This window comes from Hemibagrus wyckioides, linkage group LG24 (genome assembly GCF_019097595.1).
Source record: "Hemibagrus wyckioides isolate EC202008001 linkage group LG24, SWU_Hwy_1.0, whole genome shotgun sequence".
Taxonomy (NCBI): domain Eukaryota; kingdom Metazoa; phylum Chordata; class Actinopteri; order Siluriformes; family Bagridae; genus Hemibagrus; species Hemibagrus wyckioides.
The window spans coordinates 7,822,882-7,844,955 of record NC_080733.1 but is presented as its reverse complement, the minus strand read 5'-3'; the positions used below and the strand labels follow the sequence as shown (position 1 = coordinate 7,844,955).

The 22,074-nt window shown below is 39.7% G+C and overlaps 2 protein-coding genes across 3 annotated transcripts in view; both read left to right on the top strand.

The window, feature by feature from the left end:
- Positions 1-6,338, top strand: part of ubp1 (upstream binding protein 1) — a 21,850-nt gene extending 15,512 nt beyond the window's left edge. The window contains exons 10-16 of the mRNA XM_058377849.1: positions 2,167-2,218; positions 2,356-2,449; positions 2,550-2,640; positions 2,738-2,850; positions 3,149-3,291; positions 3,550-3,601; positions 4,917-6,338. Of these exons, the coding sequence (XP_058233832.1) occupies positions 2,167-2,218; positions 2,356-2,449; positions 2,550-2,640; positions 2,738-2,850; positions 3,149-3,291; positions 3,550-3,601; positions 4,917-4,954 (583 nt within the window). The 3' untranslated portion in view covers positions 4,955-6,338. The remainder of the gene's footprint in view (positions 1-2,166; positions 2,219-2,355; positions 2,450-2,549; positions 2,641-2,737; positions 2,851-3,148; positions 3,292-3,549; positions 3,602-4,916) is intronic.
- A 3,082-nt stretch (positions 6,339-9,420) lies between these two features.
- pdcd6ip (programmed cell death 6 interacting protein) lies at positions 9,421-21,523 on the top strand. Of its 2 annotated transcripts, none has more exons than XM_058377768.1 (18): positions 9,421-9,725; positions 12,746-12,794; positions 13,350-13,419; positions 13,543-13,670; positions 13,792-13,945; positions 14,863-14,963; positions 15,373-15,489; positions 15,625-15,847; positions 16,382-16,505; positions 16,811-16,988; positions 17,123-17,234; positions 17,398-17,567; positions 17,674-17,922; positions 18,136-18,270; positions 19,178-19,272; positions 19,619-19,739; positions 19,834-20,036; positions 20,621-21,523. In XM_058377768.1, the coding sequence occupies exons 1-18, from the start codon at positions 9,520-9,522 to the stop codon at positions 20,790-20,792; spliced, it is 2,607 nt and encodes an 868-aa protein (XP_058233751.1). In that variant the 5' UTR covers positions 9,421-9,519; the 3' UTR covers positions 20,793-21,523. The 2 variants fall into 2 exon arrangements, with proteins under 2 accessions (XP_058233751.1, XP_058233750.1); XM_058377767.1 differs by having other exon boundaries at positions 15,358-15,489.
- The last annotated feature ends 551 nt before the right edge of the window (positions 21,524-22,074 follow it).

Genomic DNA, 22,074 nt, shown 5'->3' with positions numbered 1-22,074 from the left:
CCAAAACTATCCAAATGACCCTGATCAAAAGTTTACATACCGTGGTGATTTTGGCCTGATAACATGCACACAAGTTGACACGGGTTTGAATGGCTATTAAAGGTAACCATCCTCACCTGTGATCTGTTTGCTTGTAATTAGTGTGTGTGTATAAAAGGTCAGTGAGTTTCTGGACTCCTGACAGACCCTTGCATCTTTCATCCAGTGCTGCACTGACGTTTCTGGATTCTGAGTCATGGGGAAAGCAAAAGAATTGTCAAAGGATCTGCGGGAAAAGGTAGTTGAACTTTATAAAACAGGAAAGGAATATGAAAAGATATCCAAGGAATTGAGAATGCCAATCAGCAGTGTTCAAACTCTAATAAAGAAGTGGAAAATGAGGGGTTCTGTTGAAACCAAACCACGGTCAGGTAGACCAACTAAAATTTCAGCCACAACTGCCAGGAAAATTGTTCGGGATGGAAAGAAAAACCCACAAATAACTTCAGGTGAAATACAGGACCTTCTAAAAAATTATGTGGTGTTGCTGGTTTAAGATGCACAATAAGGAGGCACTTGAAGAAACATGGGCTGCATGGTCGAGTTGCCAGAAGAAAGCCATTACTACTCAAATGCCACAAAGTATCCCGCTTACAATACGCCAAACAGCACAGAGACAAGCCTCAAACCTTCTGGCACAAAGTCATTTGGAGTGATGAGACCAAAATTGAACTTTTTGGCCACAACCATAAACGCTACATTTGGAGAGGAGTCAACAAGGCCTATGATGATAGGTACACCATTCCTATTGTGAAACACGGAGGTGGATCGCTGATGTTTTGAGGATGTGTGAGCTACAAAGGCACAGGAAATTTGGTCAAAATTGATGGCAAGATGAATGTAGTATGTTATCAAAAAATACCGGAAGCAGTGCATGGGACGTACTTGGACATTCCAACATGACAATGATCCAAAACACAAGGCCAAGTCGACCTGTCATTGGCTACAGCAGGTTAAAGTGAAGGTTCTGGAGTGGCCATCTCAGTCTCCTGACCTCAATATCATTGGGCCACTCTGGGGAGATCTCAAACGTGCAGTTCATGCAAGACAGCCCAAGAATTTACAGGAACTGGAGGCTTTTTGCCAAGAAGAATGGGCAGCTTTACCATCTGAGAAGATAAAGAGCCTCATCCACAACTACCACAAAAGACTTCATGCTGTCATTGATGTTTAAGGGGGCAATACACGGTATTAAGAACTGGGGTATGTAAACTTTTGATCAGGGTCATTTGGGTAGTTTTTGTTGTCATTATGATTTAAAAAGAGTAAACCCAGTTGATTGATAATAAATGGCTTCAGCCAAACACTAACCATGAGTGAAAGAAAAGTTTTTGTGTTATCATTTATATTCTCTGAAAAATGGCCAAGAAATCATAAATTCTGCCAGGGTATGGAAACTTATGAGCACAGCTGTATATGTATACATGTATGTAAGTGATGAGGACTGATATTAGTCTGAGACTTTGCATCACGTTCAGATCACATGACCTTTTTTTAAACCATTATTTATAACTGTGTGCTAGCATGAGCAACAAATAGGAAACAAATCATCTAAAATGCTACCACCAGAACACTTTTATTGCACCCCAGAGCCAAAGCTTCATAGTGAAAATAGAAAAATGGCATCTTTGAATGTAAGTGGCAGAATCTCTAGAGCAAAACCGAAATAACAGGAGGAAGGAAAAACTCATTATTGTGTGTGGTTGATGTTATTTAGAGGTACTGTTCAAAGCAATGAGGGTTAAAAATATTCGGACATTACACTGTGTGTATACAGGGTGGGTTGCTCGCCTGCCATGCAGAAGGCACGGGTTCGATTCCCAGCCAGTGCCCAAAACCTGTGCCAAGTTGTTGTGTGGACCGGTTGGTCCACTCTGGCGACCCCTCACACACGTAGGGAGCAACAACTCTGTGTGTGTGTGTATATATAGGTATTTTCTGGGCTGTGAAGAAGGGCTTCTTTTTCATCCAAATGACAAGAAATTCTCATCTCAACTCTACATGACGGTCATAATGATAGTAAATTGTACAAAAAAAAAGTCACCACTCCTGTAATGTCTTTATTTTGCACCATCTGTTCTGTATAAGACTGAGACGTCTAACAAGCATTTTGTTTTTCAATCTCAGTGAATCATCTTCACCCAAGCACCAAGTAGAGTGTAGTCAGGTCTTCATGGAGGTTCGTACTAGCTGTTGTTTAAAATTTTATTGTTTAAAGGAATAATTGTGTAATCTGTAAACTTTGTGAGTTATTGTGCTGCATGGATCGCTTTCCAAACTTTTCTTCTCTTCCTCTTCCTGGTTGTTTATTTTTAGTCATTAAGCCCGACAGCTTCCATGCAGGACGTACAGCAGTGGCTTCTAAAGAACAGGTTTAACTCCTATACCCGTGTTTTTACACATTTCTCAGGTTAGTGTTCTCTCTTTCTGCCTGTTTCTGTATCAGATTTCGGTAAAATAACAAACATATACCATGAACTGAGCTATTATGGTGTGTGTGTGTGTTATAGGTTCTGATCTACTGAAACTGACTCGTGAAGATTTAGTGCAGATCTGTGGGCCAGCCGATGGGATCCGTCTGTACAACGCGCTAAAATCGAAGTAATTGCCCTAAATGTGTGAGAGCTAATAGTAAATAAACACATAATTACATATGTAAGCATGTGTATGTGTGTGTTGTTGTTTTTTTTTTTTACAGGGCTGTTCGACCTCGGCTGATTGTGTACGTGTGTCAGGAGTGTGAGAGTCCCCTGCTGGAGAGACGCTGCCACAGCAAGAACGGAGAACACGGCAGTCCCACAGCCATAAACGGTGTGTGTGTGTGTGTGTGTGTGAGGGAGAGAGACTTCAGTGTACTGCTGAGAAGTCAGGTCTGTGAAGGCTAGAAGTCTGTAATATTGTATAATGTATAATATCTAATCTAATCACTCTGACATTTATACATGCGATGTACACGTGAAAGACCTGAATAACTTTTCAGACCATCCACATAATCCTGTATATTTTCTTTTCTGAACCAAAACTTCGTTACAGTTTCACGTCACCTATTGTACATGTTTCTATGCATTTGTGTCTGGTTCTGAAAGTGTAACTGGATGTGTTTTTGTAGTTTACCATGCGCTTTACCTCGAAGAGCTGACCGCTCATGAGCTGACCAGAAAAATATCCAACGTATTGAGCCTGCCGCTAACCCTCATCAATCAAGTGTACAGGCAGGGGCCTACAGGAATACACATACTGCTCAGTGATCAGGTACACACACACACACACACACATATCACGAGAACTGTTACATTCTTCTGCATCTGTTATCCGAAAGCAATTCCATGACGTATGACTTCTCCTTTTGCATTTTCATTTGCACACTACAGACATGTTTATAAGTTACCACAAGGCTTTGACTAACGTGTTTGTTCTACCTGCCCACATTGGAGCAAGTGGTGCTGATTTATAATCCTCAACAAATCGACAGTAAATGTTTAACTGGGTAATGTTCTGCCTGCATTGCAGATGGTGTCTAACTTTTCTGATGAGAGTTGCTTCGTTGTCAGTTTGTTGAAAGGTAATCAGCTTCTTTGTTATTCACAGGTTATTAACCATATTACACAATACAGAATTTCATTTGGAATACTTATTGAACTTTCATCATATATATGATACAGGAAAAATGGAGGAAAAAAAATAAACCCACATACACTACCGCTCAAACGTTAGGGATCACTTGCATATTTCAGCTTGATTTCAGCTACGGAGGAAGACTCCATCAAGTCGATCCATCTTGTGGGAGATGCTCCAGGAAGCATGGGGTGAAATCTCATCAGATTATCTTGTAAAATTGACAGCTAGAATACCCAGGCTGTTTTTGATGAAGGCAAAGTTTGAAGAAAACATTCATCATTTCCATCAAAATCATTATTTCTAACTCAGCATCTCCTGTTCTTTTGCTATATTTTCTATTCAGACTCATTTTGTGTGTGTTTCCTTGGAAAACGATACAATTTTTGAGTGATCCCAAACTTTTGAGCGATAGTGTATGAATAATTTACATAGAGAATTTACATGACTCACAGAATGTCAAACATTCACAGAATGTCAGACTCAATTTAGATTTATCCTTCATTCCTTCATTTATTTCAAAACAATAAAATTATTATTATTATTAGTAGTAGTAGTAATTGGTATTATTACATATTATTGCTCAAAATTGTACCACAGTGGAACCTCGGCATACGAATTTGTTCTGGAGGCGAGTTCTTAAGGCAAAAATGTGTATTGTGAAACCAGTTTTCCCGAAGGAAATAAATCTGTAAATGCAGATAATCCGCTCCAGCCACCCAAAAATATGACCGATATTACTAATTCGAAATGGATGTAAACTGTATGGCTGCTTATGAAGAACTGACCCAAGCCAAGCATTCCATGTCAAGGGTCCTCACAGGAAGTCGTGCCACCAAGGTTGGGTTAAAAATGGAACAGACTATCCACGCCAACAATCTGTCAACAAAAAAACATGCGAAAAATCACATAGCTTTTGAACGCATGCCGAAGGATATTGTGGTTTGACTCGAAACAGGTTTCTCTGACTGCACAAAAAATTCGTAAACTAGCTTTCTACTCACGCAAACAAGTTTTCAACATCTCCTGGGCATGTGCACAACTTCGGTTTGGTTCGTTCACATGCTGAAAATGCTTCGTATGCCGATGCAAGTTTCCATCATAAAGGCGAAAATTCGTAAATGAGGGCATTCGTATGCCGAAGTTCCACTGTATTGAGCGTGTACTGTGTTACGCCGCTGCTCTTTGTAGTGAGCATATAACAGGAAGCCATTTTAGGATTCAGCACTCTGACACATTTCTATGTCCATGTTTCTTACTAGATGACACCAGTGACAGATTCCATCTGGTTCTCAAGTAGAGGCATTGTGAAGACGAGTTGCTGACATCACTGATGTTCCTCACTGCCGTTCCCGAGCACTGAACATGCTCCCTCCATCCTTCTCTTTCTCCCTCCCTCTATCTCTCTCTCCATATCTACTGTGAGAGAGATAGAGCAGAGGTTGGTCAAGGCCGCCTACCTGTTAGAATCTGACTTCGGTGTATACATTGTTTCATATTGAAAACACTTTAACTGATGAAATTTTGTGTGTGAACAGGAGGGACAGCTCTGAAGCATTTGTGTGTTATAAAGATGTAGCGGGAGGGATGGAAGGATGGATTGAAAAGAGAAAAAAAAAAAACAGAGCAGGGTTTTCTTGCACAGTCCTGAATGATGGGACAGTCATGAACTCGGTCATGAAGCTGCCCTCAGTTTTACGGTTCGGTGATCACACCATCTCCACTTGAATAGTTTACCGTGTGTAATAGTGCCTGTGCTTGTTTGATCGCCTATGTACATGTCTGTCAAAAAAGGACTGCACTTTTTTTCTTTTCTTTTTTTTATCATACTTTTCTATTGTGATTTTTGTTTGCTTCTGTTTTGTTTTTTCTTGACACCTTTGTGTCTGCACCGATGAAGTGATTCCTGTGTGTATGATCACCTGTAGCTTGTTGTGAGGTATAGAGCTTGGGCAGTGTGTTTTCATGCATAAAGCTTCCTTACATACAGTAAATTATGATGCTGTCTGTCTGCTTCTACCGAGACCAATCATCTCTTGGTGCCAAAATACTCGACTGTGTTTACTCGACTGTGTAAGACGGCTTCAGATGACTGGTGGCGTTTAGTTTGTACCTTTTTGTTAGTTGACCAGCAACATTTTAAATTAATTGTACTTCTTCTTTGCTCTAGTTATGATTTGTTAGAAAAGGCAACATGTATTTTGTCATTTATTGTCTTTTTTCCCCCCCTTTTCGTTCCCTTATTTGAGACTGATGTGGTTGGTTGGCTTAGTAGCTCTGCATTGGGCAACTTTGGCATGTACTGTGCATATTTTTTACCACTAAGCATGGAGGGCAGGAACGTTACCCTCTTTTAATTCTAAGAGAAATGACCAAGTCTGCACTGACGTGAACATACAGGAGCTCCACTCTGCTGTATATGCTGGTGTTCAACGCTGTTCAGAATAAAGGTGTAGGCCGTGTGCACCCATCCTTCACACTCCTCCGAAAGGCAGCAAATAAAACGTGGTGATTACTCAGCACTCTCATCCTCTGTGGATCATATGGACTGTCTTGTGTATTTCCATGAGAACAGTTATGGTACTTCCATATCACTGTGTCTTTAAGGAAGCCTGTCATGTATTGTAAGATGCTGGGATGTACACACTTCATGCCTGTACCAGAAATAAAGTAATTTTAATATATCATGCTCTTGAGTGTTTATAACACACATATTCTGATGTTTATCAACATATATTCAGGCCAGAGTACCGATGCCAGTAAAGGAATTCTCCAGTGTTTTTCCAACCCGGGCCTCATTTACTCATTAGCATATTTGCTGTCATAACATTTTGACATGCTTCCCTGACATTTCTCAAGGTATTCTAGCATGTATTTGCCTTGCGGCTGGTGTTTAAAGGCAATTCGTTAACCATTTCGCAGCTTGCATTGGAATGATCTGCAGCTGTCAACCTCTCTGTGATGAAGCTGATTGAACCATTGTTTATGGGACACTGATACCAGGATGCAGAGAAGCTCTCAATGTGATTTATGGTCAGCAGCAAGCATGATTTGTACTGTCTGTACTGCTTGACACATGCAAATGGCCTTCAGCCAAAGAAGCCCTGGAGAGAAAAGCACAAGTTTTAGAAACTAGAAACCAGCAAATGGCCAGGCCACATGGCACCCACAACCTCGCTCATCGTCTAGGCATGTGAGTTCTGGTGACCTTGTTTGATCCCAAAATTAACATAGACATACTCTCAAGTTCCTAGAAGGCATTCCCTTTTACCCTGAGGGTTTGACTCTAATCAGCAACCCCACCTCTCCCATAGAACCCACTCATAAAGGGCAGGTTGCAGGAGAGACAGTTTACAGCTGAAAATAATGCTCATTGGCTGGACAACTAGATCAGTCCAGTGGCTCCTGATGAAAGGTATAAACTTCAGTTCCATCTTTTGGTTTCGAAACTATTTGGGACTCAAGGTCTCATTGCAGCTATATCCCATGATATTAATTCTCTTAGGCAGAGATTGAAAGATTAGACCCTGTGCTTCAAGGGCTTCAACTAAACATACTTTTTAATTTAGTAAAAAGTGAGAGAGGTGCAAATTCTCATCTTCCTATTCATTTAAAGAACAGATATTTTTTATAAGTCCAGTTAACTCAGCAAGCTAGGTGTACAGAATTATATATGGTCACTTAGTGATTTTGTTAATATTCTTGGCATGCATGTACACATCCAGCTTTATATAACACCAGATGGGCATCCAAAGTGTGTATATATATATATATATATATATATATATATGTGTGTGTGTGTGTGTGTGTGTGTGTGTTTTTTGCGATTTGGGACGGAACCAAAGACAAATTTAGTACTCGAGAACTAACCACAGAACTAACCATACACAACAGAGCTGTGTATCACTCAATAAAATGCAATGGCAAAATGTTTGAATGTATTTTTGAAATTGAGTGTGGTTTGTTGTGAAAGTACTGATGTCATTTTGCTGGTAAATTCTACATTTGTTGCCATGCCACCACCTTTTTACAGAAAGTGAAAAGAATGTACAGTATATTAAAAAATATATGTTTTGTTTTGTTTTTTGTTATGATAATCTTCACTCTTCCCAGAACACTTTCCACTAGCCTTTAAGAGCATTAGTGAGGTCTGGCTCTGATGTGGGGTGAGGAGGTCTGGGGGTACAGTTGGTGTTCCAGTTCATTCCAAATGTGTTCAGGTCAGGGATCAGTTCAAGACACTTGAGTTCCTCCACATCAACCTTAGCAAACTGAATCAATATGCTTTGGTTGAAGAATTTTGCTTCTTATCTCTTTGCTTGTTATCTCTTTAATCACAAAATCATAAAAATCTTTGTGGAAGAACTACATATGGGTGTGATGGTCAGGTGTCCACATACATTTGGCCATATAGTGTGCACACAATGTATATATAATTTCTTGATTTTGTATGTATTAATATACACCAAATCAGCCATAACTTTATGACCATGTGCCTAATATAGTGTTGGTCCCCTTTTACTGCCAAAACAGCCCTGACCACTCGAGGCATGGACTCCACTAGACTCCTGAAGGTGTGCTGTGGTATCTGGCACCAAGATGGATCCATACCTCCATGGATCGGACTTGTTTGTCCAGCACATCCCACAGATGCTTGATTGGATTGAGATCTGGGAAATTTGGAGGCCAAGTCAACACCTCAAACTCATTGTTGATCTCATCAAACTATTCCTGAACCATTTTTGCTTTGTGGCACGCTGCATAATCCTGCTGAAAGAGGTCACAGCCATCAGGGAATACTGTTTCCATGAAAGGGTGTACATGGTCTGCAACATTGCTTAGGTAGATGGTACATGTCAAGGTAACATCCACATGGATGGCAGGACCAAAGGTTTCCCAGCAGAACATTGCCCAAAGCATGACACTGCCTACACCAGCTTGCCTTCTTCCCATAGTGTATCCTGGTGCCATGTGTTCCCCAGGTAAGTGACACACATGTACCCGGCCATCCATGTGATGTAAAAGAAAACGTGATTCATCAGACCAGGCCACATTCTTCCATTGCTCCATGGTCCATTTCTGATGCTCATGTGCCCATTGTTGCTGCTTTCGGCAGTGCACAAGGGTCAGCATGGGCATCCTGACTGGTCTGCGGCTATGCAGCCCCATATGTGTTGCACTGTGTATTCTGACACCTTTCTATCAAAACCAGCATTAACGTCTTCAGCAATTTGAGCAACAGTAGCTCGTCTGTTGGATCGGATCACACGGTCCAGCCTTCACTCCCCACGTGCATCAATGAGCCTTGGCCGCCCAAGACCCTGTCGCCGGTTCACCACTGTTCCTTCCTTGGACCACTTTTGATAGATACTGACCACTGCAGACCGGGAACACCCCACAAGAGCTGCAGTTTTGGAGATGCTCTGATCCAGTGGTCTAGCCATCACAATTTGGTCCTTGTCAAACTCGCTCAAGTCCTTACACTTGTCCATTTTTCCTGCTTCTAACACATCAACTTTGAGGACAAAATGCTGCCTAATATATCCCACCCACTAACAGGTGCCATGATGAGGAGATAATCAGTGTTATTCACGTCACCTGTCACTGTTCATAATGTTATGCCTGATCTATGTATGTTCTGATCACTTTGGTATATTTGCTTCTTCATCATATGCCGGGTTTTCCCTCGACTGCGCAAACACTGCGCACGGTTGACGCCCGCAAAAAAACGAATACGCAACCGTGCAAACAGCGTTGCGACGTCATTTGACAGCTCGCGCAGATTCGGGAAGTAAAGGGGGCCGTTGTGTTTTTGTTGTCTGCTGTTTTCTCTTCTCCATAAAGCCACATTCCTGCGGGCCGAAAATGGCGACGTTTATTTCTGTCCCGTTAAAGAAGACTTCAGAAGTTGACCTGGTGAAACCTCTATCGAAATTCATCACGTCTGCGTATCCGGCGGGTGAGGAGCAGACGGAGTATCTGCGCTCGGTGGATGAGTTGAACAAACTGCGGAAAAGTGCACTGGGGAGGCCGCTGGACAAGCACGAGAGCTCGCTCGAGATCCTGTTACGGTGAGAGCCGCTAATGCTAGCCAAGCTAACTGCTCTAGCTAAGTTAAATATTTATCTATAAATATGTGTTTGTGCACAAGTCACTGAAAGCTCCCAGCGCTAACTGATCCCTTTTGCATTATTACAAGCTACGGTAATATAATATTGATAAACGGGTGTTCCTTAGCCTGTTAGCTTGCTGTTAGCTTGCTGTTGAGTCTGTTAGCATGGCCAGCTAGTAGATGGAAACTTCTAGCTACATTTGGGAATAAATGACATATCTGACTGTGATTAACAGTTAGTCGTGTTTCGCTATCAATAAAGCCTTTACGCTTTGACACTCGTACTAGCTACCTAGTTAGCGAACTAAACTAGCTTTGGAGGCTAGTGAGCTAGCAAGCTAGCATAAACAGTCGTTAAGTTCAGTTGGGTGAAGTACGGAGTGCTTATAGGGCGAGTTTGTGCCAAAACTTTCTTATTTAAAACGCGTAATTAGAGATTTTTTTAAAAAGCGAATTCAGTTGTATGATACCGGTTATATGTGTGTGTGTGTGTGTGTGTGTGTGTGTGTGTGTTAAAACGCCACACCTAAACCGCTCAGGTGATTAGCGAGTTAGCATGAGGAGAAATATGTCCGTATGTGTTCAAATCACACGGATTATACCTCTTTTATTTATTTTATCTTCTGGTTTTCATGTCTTGTTATTATTATGATTGTTTATATTTGAATAATTGACATTCGCCTACACGATAAAGTCAAATTTTCCTCGTTCTGAGTCTAAAAATGATATTCCCTGACTTTTATTTATTTTTATTTAAATAAAACTGAACTGAACTAACTAGTTAATAATCTACTTATAATAATTAATATCCGGATTATTCATTCAGAATTTATGGTATTATAAACGTAATGTTTTGACAACCAGATAAGGTATTAATTTTCAAGTAAACACAGCTGTATTTTTATTTTATTTTTATTTTAGATTATATTTTATTTTAGTTTTAGATTTTATTTGAGATTTTATTCTATTTTATTTTATTTTAGATTTTATTTGAGATTTTATTCTATTTTATTTTAGAATTAATTTTATTATTTTTTAAATTTTTTATTTTATATTTTATTTTAGATTTTTTTAAATATTTTATTTTAGATTTCATTTTATTATTTTTTAAAAATATTTTATTTTAATTTATTTTATAAAAGAGTGCCTCTATTAGGCAGGGAAGTGATGTACGCAGCTCCTTTAATAAACTCGGAGAACTTCCTGCTTTTCCATGACTCATTTCTCAAACCCGGCTAATGATGTCATTATAGTCCATTAGTCTCGACGACTTCAATAGGCATGAAGAAGACAAATTGAACTGAGTAAACCATAGCTGATTAGAAAGCCTGCATGTCTTTAGGCGTACTCTGAGCTTTATATCTATTGTTTCTTCTCGTGTGTGTGTGTGACGTACTTGGTTTCAACACATTTGTTTAAAGAGGAAATGGCTGCCGAGATTTAAGCCAGACTTGAAGTATGTTAGGTTTTTTTTTTTTTTTAAACGTTTAGTCATTTGAATATTGCTCTTCATGGCGGAAAAGGGGAAATGAGATCCTAATTTGTTAATCAAAAATACTAAGGTGTCACTGAAGGGGTTGCATTGTTTATTTATATGTTTTTCTGTTTGGTCCTCATGATTTTTGCTCATTTGAATGCGATAGAAATCTGGGGATAAATAGGGAAGATATTTCTACTTCATTTGAATGAGTTGACTTTCTGGCACAGGTATAATAAACAGTGTAATATTACTCCAGACATGCACTATGTGCAGTAATGTAACTGCCCATGGCCATGTTGTTGTGAAAACTCTGAAAGGGAATACTCAATGCTGCAGTGACTCATCACAAATGTGTGTGTAAGGTACAATTCCCAACTTGTCTGACTCCATTCCTTATATTCCCTGCATGTGTTGAATTTTTTTCTAGTTGAATCTTCTACAAACCTTTTCTCCTGCATGGAGAGTCAATGAGCTGTGTGTCACAGCCCCTGTTCTGAATGATGATTACTATTGGGTGTATTAGCACCACATTGACCTAAAGAAAAGTGTGTGTTTTTTGTTCATATTAGGAGGAGTTTCTCGGACACACCTACATGGGGGAAACCCCACTCGATGAGATATGTAGACATTGATCAATAACAGTAGCTTAAAATAACAACAGATAGGGGACTTTCTTCTTGGGAACAAGCTTGGTAACATGCCACATCAAAGCAATCGGTGTACATCAGTTTTTTAGCGCTAATGTGTTGTTAACATTACGTCAGAAGGTTTCAGATGACACATGGTCACATGAGACTGTCAGCCTTTTGTGTTGATTATCACATTAGCGCAAGTTACATTTCAAGAGTCATGTGTTTTTCCAGATTCCTCATTGAGAATCAAAATGACTGTATTATTCATATACTATGTTTAAAAAACATTCTTTATAAAGTAAATGGGACAAGCTCATATTACCAGTTGAGATCAAGCTGATAACATTTTAGATTTGATATAGCCAAGTTGGAGTACAATGGGTGTAGTATTTTGGCTCCAATTTATTCTTATTATTGCAAATAATATTATGATGGACTTTTTTGGCAAGAGTAATAACAGAGAGCTCAGGATGATAATTGTACAGATCTGAGCATTTTTAAATGAATAACCACAGAATCTGTGTGATGGGCATTTCTGTGAGAATACACACGTGTTTTCTTCATTTCTCTTGGCTAAATATGGTTACGATATTAAAAATAAAAAAACAATTCTATGAGGAACCTGACCTTACATAAAAGATTTTCTCTGACTCTGAAAATAAAGTTTGTGGCCTGGATTAAAAATAGCTACAGTTCCATTTTTATAAATTAGGAATAAATTGGATCAAACACCTATCATTATTTATAGCTATAATCATGCATCTTTTCTATTAAGATGAGTCTTTATATGGATTTTATTTGGATTTATTTACACCTCCTTTAAAAACAAAACAAAAAAAAAAAAAACGTCTCTTCCCTCCCCTACAGGTACTATGATCAGCTATGCGCAGTCGAGCCTAAATTTCCTTTCCCTGAGGTAACTTTCATTTCATTTCATACCACATGAATGAATGCATGTTAAAATGACTTACATACACTGCATGCATATACACCGATCAGGCATAACATTATGAGGAGTGAGAGGTGAAGTGAATAATACTGATGATCTCCTCATCATGGCACCTGTTAGTGGGTGGGATATATTAGGCAGCAAGTGAACATTTTGTCCTCAAAGTTGATGTGTTAGAAGCAGGTAAAATGGGCAAGAGTAAGGATTTGAGCGAGTTTGACGAAGGGCTAAATTGTGATGGCTAGACAACTGGAGCATCTCCAAAACTGCAGCTCTTGTGGAGTGTTCCTGGTCTGCAGTGGTCAGTATCTATCAAAAGTATCCTGTAAGTGGGGCCTCCATGGGCCCTTAGATGGATTTAAAGGATCTGCTGCTAACATCTTGGTGCCAGATACTACAGCACACCTTTTGGGATCAATAAGGGGGACCAACACAATATTAGGCAGGTGGCCATAATGTTATGCCTGATCTGAGTATGTAGATATACATAAACATACGCTGAGTGTAATTCTTTTTTTCCAGCTGTGTCTGACATTTACATGGAAAGATGCTTTTGATAAAGGATCTCTATTTGGAGGCTCAGTTAAACTTGGTAAGTCTTACTGTATCATACATCCTCAAATGCTATAACCACTATGATGTAAATGTTTATCATAGAACAAGTGCTAGTGCAATTCTGACTATTTTGGTTGTGTTTTTTTTTTTTTTTTTTTAGCTTTGGCAAGTGTGGGCTATGAGAAAACATGTGTGTTGTTTAACATTGGGGCACTCTCCAGTCAGATAGCGTCAGAGCAGAACCTGGACAATGACGAGGGACTGAAGACAGCTGCCAAGTTCTACCAGGTCAGAGTTTCAGTTTACACACAAGCCAGCAGACCAGACGTTATCCATTTCTTGAATAATTCAATTGAACATTGAACAAGAGTCTTTTGTACCTGTAACACTGTTACCTCTTGTTTTTTAGTTGGCATCTGGTGCATTTGCACACATAAAGGACACGGTTCTGTCTGCTCTCAATCGGGAGCCGACTATGGATATTTCTCCAGAGACAGTGGGAACACTCAGTCAAATCATGCTCAGCCAAGCGCAAGAGGTCTTTGTCATCAAAGCTACCGCTGGTGTGTAAATGGGATGTAACCTCCCAGTGTGGGAAATGCACCACACTTGTTCATTTTTATTACAGGGGTTTAAAACTAGGAAAATACAGACTTTTTTTTAATTTTATTTATTGGCTTGTGCGATTATGTTTATAATAATGTATGGCAAAGTAAAGCAGGATTATAGAAAATAATTGTTTGATTGTTAAAATTCCATAATAACTGGTGATGTAATATTTTATGAATTGCTTAACAGCTCTGATACGTATTGTCAGAGCTGTTAAGCAATTCTATAAGCTATAAGCTTCTATAAGCAAACCTATAATAATTTATTCGAGCCATTTTTTTTTTATAGAAACCAGTAGCTTCTAAGAAAGATATAAGATAAATGAAAACATTTTTGTAAGAGATAAAAGACTAAGCATGTTGGTTCTTAGTGGACATAAAGCTTGTGTCTCTTGTATCAGTTGTATTCTATAACAACTGCCAGAGCTTCTTGCGTAAAGAAGTTGTTATTGAATACAATTGATGTCACTGTTAAGACACACATGAATATGGCTGAAGATGACCTGCAAGCAAAAAATTTAAAGATTCATTGATCCGGTTTTATTGTTTCCAAAGAAATAGTAAAGACATTCGGTAGTATTTTAGAAAGTAGATTTTACAAAAGATGCAGAGAGTGATGACCAATCTGTCCAGAGGCAAATCAAGCATTTGTGAATGTTAGCTTTATTCTGCAGCCATATGCAGTGTTTAAATGTAAACATAGCATTAATCTAGTATAATAACTGTTTATGCCCTGCATTGTGTTTTAAGAGCTAACTTGTGCTAACCTATAGAATACATCCACTTGGGTAAATAAAATAATTACATTTACACTGACCTGTACGTTTAACTGGCTTCTATCATTTATTTGGCTTCTTTGATTTGCTTTACAGACAAGATGAAAGATGGCATCATTGCTAAGGTAGCCAATCAGACTGCAGATTTCTATGGTGATGCTTTCAAGCAGTGCCAGTACAAAGAGAACCTGCCCAAGGTATGCCCCAAAGCAGTTATCTTCTATCTTCTATAGAGATATCTGGTAGTGGTTATGGTGAACACACTATATGTTTTTAAGACTGACACAATGCATGCAGCCACAGTGGGTGCATGTCTCTAATGGACATTAGTTAGTTCTCTTAGACACACACCCATGAACACTGTAGGAATTTCAGTTTCTGCCTTTGTCTTTCCTCCCACTGATCTGTGAGTGTGAACGCTGCATGAGCGTTGTGTGAAGGTTTGGTTGATGTTTGCTGAAGGTTGCGTGCTGATTTGCTGTTCTGTTCTCTCTTTCTGCGCCCTGTGCTGTGTGTCTGTGCTCGTTTGTGGATGCTCGTGGTGTTTGTTCGTGGTTGCTGTGGTGTTTGTGGTTGCCTTTCCCTGGTCAGTATTTTTATTTCCAGGAAGTGCTACCAGTCTTGGCTGCCAAGCACTGCATGATGCAAGCCACTGCAGAGCTCCATCAGTCAGCTCTAGCCAAACAGAAGAAACGTTTTGGAGAGGAGATTGCACGTCTTCAGGTGAGTGCTGTGGTGGGGGGAATACAAATGATCAGGCATTGGCTGCTCCATGGGCAACCTAATCAAATTATAGCATCTATTCTGATTTTGCATTAGGCACATGTTGTTTATTAGTAATGCTTTTTTATTGTGCAGCATGCCACAGAGCTCGTCAAGACTGTAGCCTCACGCTACGATGAGTACGTGAACGTTAAGGATCTCTCTGATAAGATCAGCCGTGCTCTCACAGCTGCTAAGAAAGACAACGACTTCATCTACCACGATCGTGTACCTGAGGTGAAAGACCTGGAGCATATTGGCAAGGCATCCCTTGTCAAGGCAACTGCTATTCAAGTACCACTCAGCCAGAAGTTCACAGGTGATTAAATGACTGACCAGTTATATTCGCAACTCTGCATCTCACATTTAAGAAACAAACTGTGTAACCATGTAAGCTTGCAGCATCATATGTTTCTGCAACACTGGAAAATATATATTATAAATCACATATTGTGATTTAAAATTTTTTTATTAATATAATTTATAAAGCAGTCAAGCAGCAAATCCTTCCTTTTCCTTCAGTTATTCAATGGTGGCCCATTTAAAAGAGGCCAACGATTTCAGTTTCGTATCTAACTGGCTTTTATCATTTAATATTTTGTGTATTTATGATGTAAAATTATATCGTGCGTTGTATACAATTTGTGCTAGCATTTTTCATCAGAACTGCAAGACAGCGTGGTAATGCTAGCAGTTTCTGCACTCCCACAAAAACAGTAATAGAACTGACTTGGCTGTTTTACTATAGTAAAAATTACACTGTTTAAATTCCTTTTTTTAATTAGATTTATTATTCTCTGAAATATGCTGCAGTTTTTTGTAATATTGTTCATGTCTGGTTTTATTTTTCCAGATGTTTTTGAGAAAATGGTGCCTATGTTAGTGCAGCAGTCTTTGAGCATAGCCAGTTCCAGAAAGGCCGAACTGGTCAACAGGCTCGTGGGCAGTTTGCGGGAGGCGACCAACCTGTGTAATGGGTGAGTTTGTCAGATTTGATTTTGGTTTGTTTTCAGACTTTTGTAATTTACTGTACACACCAAGAAGCTAAACAGCAATATTATTTTCTATCTGAACTGAGTTATGGAAATAGTTTATTTATATATATACTTTAATTTCTGAATTTGGTCACTGGTTTTGTACAGCAGCAGTATGTTATCCACACTCTGTATACTATACTGTGTCATGATTCAGCTAACCATGGTATCTGTTAACCTAATAAGCATAAGGTTTTGCTGAAACTGGTTATTTGTAACCGTTTGATTATTTGATTGAACTTTGTCAGGGTGTTGGCTTCGCTCAACCTGCCAGCAGCACTAGAGGATCTCTCCGGCGATTCAGTCCCCCAGTCCATCCTGGAGAAGAGTCGTGCAGTGATCCAACAGGGAGGCCTGAACAGCATCGAGCAGCTGATCAAAGATCTGCCAGAACTGCTACAGAGAAACCGAGAAATACTGGATGAGGTTGGTTTCTTTCACTTGCTCTTTCCGTTCCCTCCTTCTACATTTTTGTATTGTTTTATGGTTGCGTGTATGAGACAAGACAAAAATGATCAGTTCATGGTCATTTACTATTTTTCCCATTTTTGTTCTTACAGTCTCTTAAGATTTTGAATGATGAGGAGTCAACCGACAATGAGCTCCGAGCTAAATTCAGCCAACGGTGGAACAGAACTCCATCTGGAGATCTATACAAACCCCTCAGAGCAGGTAAACACACACACACAAAGAACAAGATGTGATGTTAAGCTTACTGTTCACTTAAATGCACATCAGAAGACTGAACATCTAATATCCCACATAAAATGACTCCACATGAACTTTGTTGTATATTATTTTCTATAAATGCTTCTGTTTATGTTTGTGATTGTAGAGGGTGGAAATTTCCGAAACATATTGGATAAGGCTGTGCAAGCTGACCAGGTGGTAAAGGAGCGCTATAACACTCACTGTGAGATGATCGCTCTGCTCTGCAAGCCAGAGAACGAGTTGTGTGCGGCCATTCCGTCAGCCAACCCTGCCAAGACTCTTCAGGGCAGTGAGGTAAAAGGCACACTGTTATGAGATGTTAATAAAATAGGGCCAGTGTTTTACGTTACTGTAAGCATTGATGATATTCACACACAGGAATGCATTCTATACTGTTTAGGTGGTAAACGTGTTGAAGGCTCAGTTGGCCCAGCTTGATGAGATCAAACGGGATCGCGAGATTCTGGAAGGAGAGATAAAGGCTGTGACCTTTGACATGACCACAAAATTCCTCACAGCCTTGGCTCAGGATGGAGCCATTAATGAGGAGGCAATTTCCACTGGAGAACTGGACACTCGCTATGGTGCATACACACAGCGTGTTCAGCAGAACCTCCGCTCCCAGGAGGACATACTGGCCCAAGTACAGGTATGCATATTAGTAGAAGTCTGGGCCCAAAATGCTGGCAGCACATATACTGTGCAGGCCAATATGATAAACATTTCTGTGCACTTTATACGTTATGGGGTTTGTTTGGTTGTTTCTTCCTTACATCTTTGTTTATTAGCAATGCACTAGTTGACTAGTATTTGTAACCGAGTGGATTTCTTTCATCTGATAATTTCTGCCTGTGTCTTTCAGACTTCTCATCAGGAGTTTGCAGCACTCAAGCAATCTAATGCTGAAGCCAACCACAGGGAGGAGGTGTTGAAAAAACTGGCCTCAGCTCATGATAGCTACATTGAGATCAGCTCCAATCTTAGAGAGGGCACTAAGGTAACACACAAACATACATAACACAGTAAACGTACACATTGCTCTGGAACATTATGAGCAGGATTTCTCACATGCCTGTGTAAATAGAGTAAAATCAGGCTGGAGTTAATGAACAGAGTTTCATTTAACTGCTAGGAGAGGGGGAAATTGCCAGTAGTGATCACATCAAATCATTTTTCTACTGCAGTTAAACTTTACTCCTGGTGGTAGTGGCAGACATCTTTGAGAGACAGAAATATTAAAACACGCTACAAAACCTTGACTGAACGTCAGTGATCATCAACGTCAGCATGTAGCCCTACTGTAGCTGAAATTCAAACATTTCAACATTATATTATTGTCAGTACAGATATTTCCATGACTAATTGAGCTCAATGAATACCTGAATAGCAGGCAGCTTAGTGGTTAGCACTGTTGCCTCACAGCAAGAAGGTCCTGGGTTCGAATCCCAGGTTCGAACAGGCAGGGGCCTTTCTGTGTGGAGTATGCATGTTCTCCCCGTGCTTGCCTGGGTTTACTCTGGGTACTCTGGTTTCCTCCCACAGTCCAAAAACATGTACATTAGGTTGATTGGTAATTCTAAATTGCCCATAGGAGTGAGTGTGTGTGGTTTGTCAATATGTGGCCCTGTAATGGACTGGAGACCTGTCCAAGGTGTACCCCTGCCTTTCACCCAGTGTGTGCTGGGATAGGCTCCAGCAGATCCCTGTGACCCTAATTAGGAATAAAGTGGGTATAGATGATGGATGGATGGCATTTACACTATTCAAATACTGGCATCTACTCAGATATGTAAATACTGATTTGTATCCCTAGCCTATGCATTTATTTTAAGTGATAATTGAAATTGAATTTTTGAACCTGTTAACACCTTCTGCTCCTTCTTCTTCTTCTTCACTCCAATCAGTTCTACAATGATTTAACAGAAATCCTGCTGAAGTTCCAGAATAAGTGCAGTGACATTGTTTTTGCTCGCAAGACTGAGCGGGAGGAGCTTCTCAAGTAAGTGTGTGTGAGATTATTCAACCAGAAGTGCTGAAGACATGGCAGATATGCTTTAAAAATATAATTCTGTCCATTGCACTTATAAAAATAAACTAATGAGAACATAATAACAAAAGAAATGGCTTTTGCAAGCAAAGTACAGACCTGTTGGTAAAAGGTACATTTATCTACTTTCCTGTATGGAAAATTTATAAATAGGATGAAGTTAGAACCAAGCCTATATTTAGTTTCCCTGAATTACTGCGCAAAAGACTAATAACCGGGGTAGGCATAGATTTTAACTTTTTTTGCATTTGATTTAATAAAATGTTAGGTTTCTCATGCATTAATGTTTTATTAACAGGGAGTTGCAGCAGAGTATTGCTCGTGAGCCAAGCGCACCTTCCTTTAATGTCCCAGCTTACCAGTCTAATAACCCAGCCCCTGCTGCAGGAGGCCCCACCCCTGCTCCTAGGACCGTGTTTGTGAGTTTCCAGTCAGAGCATTCATTCATTCAATTAGATCAATCAATAATTGTTTTTCTGCTTATAATGTGACTGTTTCCGATGTGCATTACAGCCACTGCAGCCTCAGGCTAAATCACAGCCTCCAGCAAGACCACCACCGCCCAACTTTCCTGCTCAGGCTGCCAGTAGCACCAACGCAGAGCCTAACAGCCAAGCTCTGCCTGCGGTCAGCTCCAATCCCCCACCTGTGGCACCACCCTCTGCACCAACACAGGCTCAAGGACCACCCTACCCCACTTATCAGGGCTATCCAGGGTATAGTCTGTCTGTCTATCTATCTCTCTCTCTCGATAACTAACATAACTCTGGTACCCTAGAACTATTTAAAATGACCTGATTAAATATCATAGACGTTCTCAGTAAATGTACATTAAAAAAGGGGAAAAAAACCTGGTTCAGGGAAAGTTGCATATGAATGATAATATGGTTCCCAGAATGATGCCTGGACTTGTCTTAAAAGTGCAAGTATAATTTAAATTAATAGCTAAGCAACTAGTTAATTGCTTTGTAATAAAATACGTATATGCATAGGATGCATTAACAGTAGACAATGAGGGAATGCCATTATCTTCTCAGAAGGGGACATCAGGAGACTTACATGATAGTATTGCACTTTTTTTCTGCACTTTTTTCCTCAGGGGTTTTTTTTTTGTTTTTTGTTTTTAGTGTTTTTGCTTCATTGCATGTTTCTAAAGTTTTGTTTTGAGAAAAAAAATCCCATAGCAAGTCTTCTGAATCTACTGCTCAGAATGTTCAGGGTTAATAGTAAGACTTAGTATAGTAATATATGATGATATTCATAAAACCTACAGTGACCCTCTGTGTTTTTCTTTCTTCAGGTTTTATCAAATGCCGCTACCGTATAACCAGTATGGATATGGGTATGGCATGCCCTACATGCCCTTTCAAGCTCAGGGACAGGCTGGTTACCCTGGAGGTCCTCCTGTCCAGCAGCCTTACCCGTATCCTCAACAGCCTCCCCAGCAACAGCCCTACTACCCCCAGCAGTAGGCAGCATTTACCCTGGGCCCTCTCTGCAAGCTACAGCCATGCTGCCCCTGATATACTAGCACTCCTTCCTCTTTCATTTAATCTGTAACACTCTTCACTCCTCCTCCCTGTCTCTAACACCCGACTTCCTGTGGGCAGAGATTAGAACACTAGAAGGACCAATGGGATTTGCCCTGAAAACCCGTGCCCACTCTCCTTTTAAGCTTCAGAGAGATGCTGTGCTCTGATCGAGAGCTTTCTGATTTTCCCACTCATACCCAAAGTCGAGCTGCTGGCTGCCTGCCTGCCGCTGTGTATACCTTATTTTTGTAACAAATATTGAATAGAAGTACACGAGTTATGTAGACATTTTCGTACCAAGATGATGAAGATAATCATTAGGGGAAGAAATAATCTTACTTTAACCATACTCTCTGTTCATCCTACAATCAGCACTTTGGGAAAGGAACAGTTTAATTAAACAGTGAATAACGCCTGACCTGTATCTGTCATTTAAAAAAAAAAAAAAAAAAAACACCTTTTTGTTTCTCTTTTTTTCTGTGTAATTAAAGTCTGTCTGATACTAAAATGCAGTTTACTTTCTCTGTGGATGTTTAAATCATGAAAAGCAATGTTTGTCCCTGATTTTTCTGCACTGCTATATTAAAATTGTATGTCTTGGATTGCAGCAATGCTTGAACAAGGCTGCTTTTCACAGAGTATGTTTAAAATATATATGCATATCTTTTTTTTTTTTCCCTTTCTTGTGCATTAACTTTCGGATGGATAAAGAGATGAGGTTGCTGTAGCCAAGGTTATTATTTTTTTTTTTCATACATTATACAAAGTTCTTATGGAAGTTTGTGGCTGTAGTTTAGTTCAGAATTAAATATGGAAGTCCCATTTAAAAGTGTTTCTATTAAAACATGTTAGTGAAATATCTGCTCAAGGGACAAGGTCAATTCGGGCCCCATTCCAATTGACCCCTTAAGAACTGTGATGCTTTTATTTTTAAGTTTGCACCTTGGTGATGTAGCTGAGGTGTGTGTGTGTGTGTGTCTCAGTGGCACAAGTATGCAAATTGTGACGTGTTAAGACTTCATCATGTTCCACCATGTGCCTGTCATCACTCACTTTGACATTGAACATCATTCATCGTTTCATGTAAAAGAAAGTCTAGTCACTTGCCATTCCCTTCACCTAAAGAGAACCTTCTCAATTTCACACCAGTGAATCCACGACACACCATGCTACAGTTCTTAGCGTCATTTCCCAGGATGTTTCGGTAGATTATTGAGAAACA

Coding starts and splice junctions, on each gene's coding strand:
- pdcd6ip (XM_058377767.1), top strand. CDS start 9,520: ATGGCGACGTTTATTTCTGTCCCGTTAAAGAAGACTTCAGAAGTTGAC. Junction 17,568..17,673: donor AGACTCTTCAGGGCAGTGAG/GTAAAAGGCACA, acceptor TATACTGTTTAG/GTGGTAAACGTGTTGAAGGC. Junction 18,271..19,177: donor ATCTTAGAGAGGGCACTAAG/GTAACACACAAA, acceptor CACTCCAATCAG/TTCTACAATGATTTAACAGA.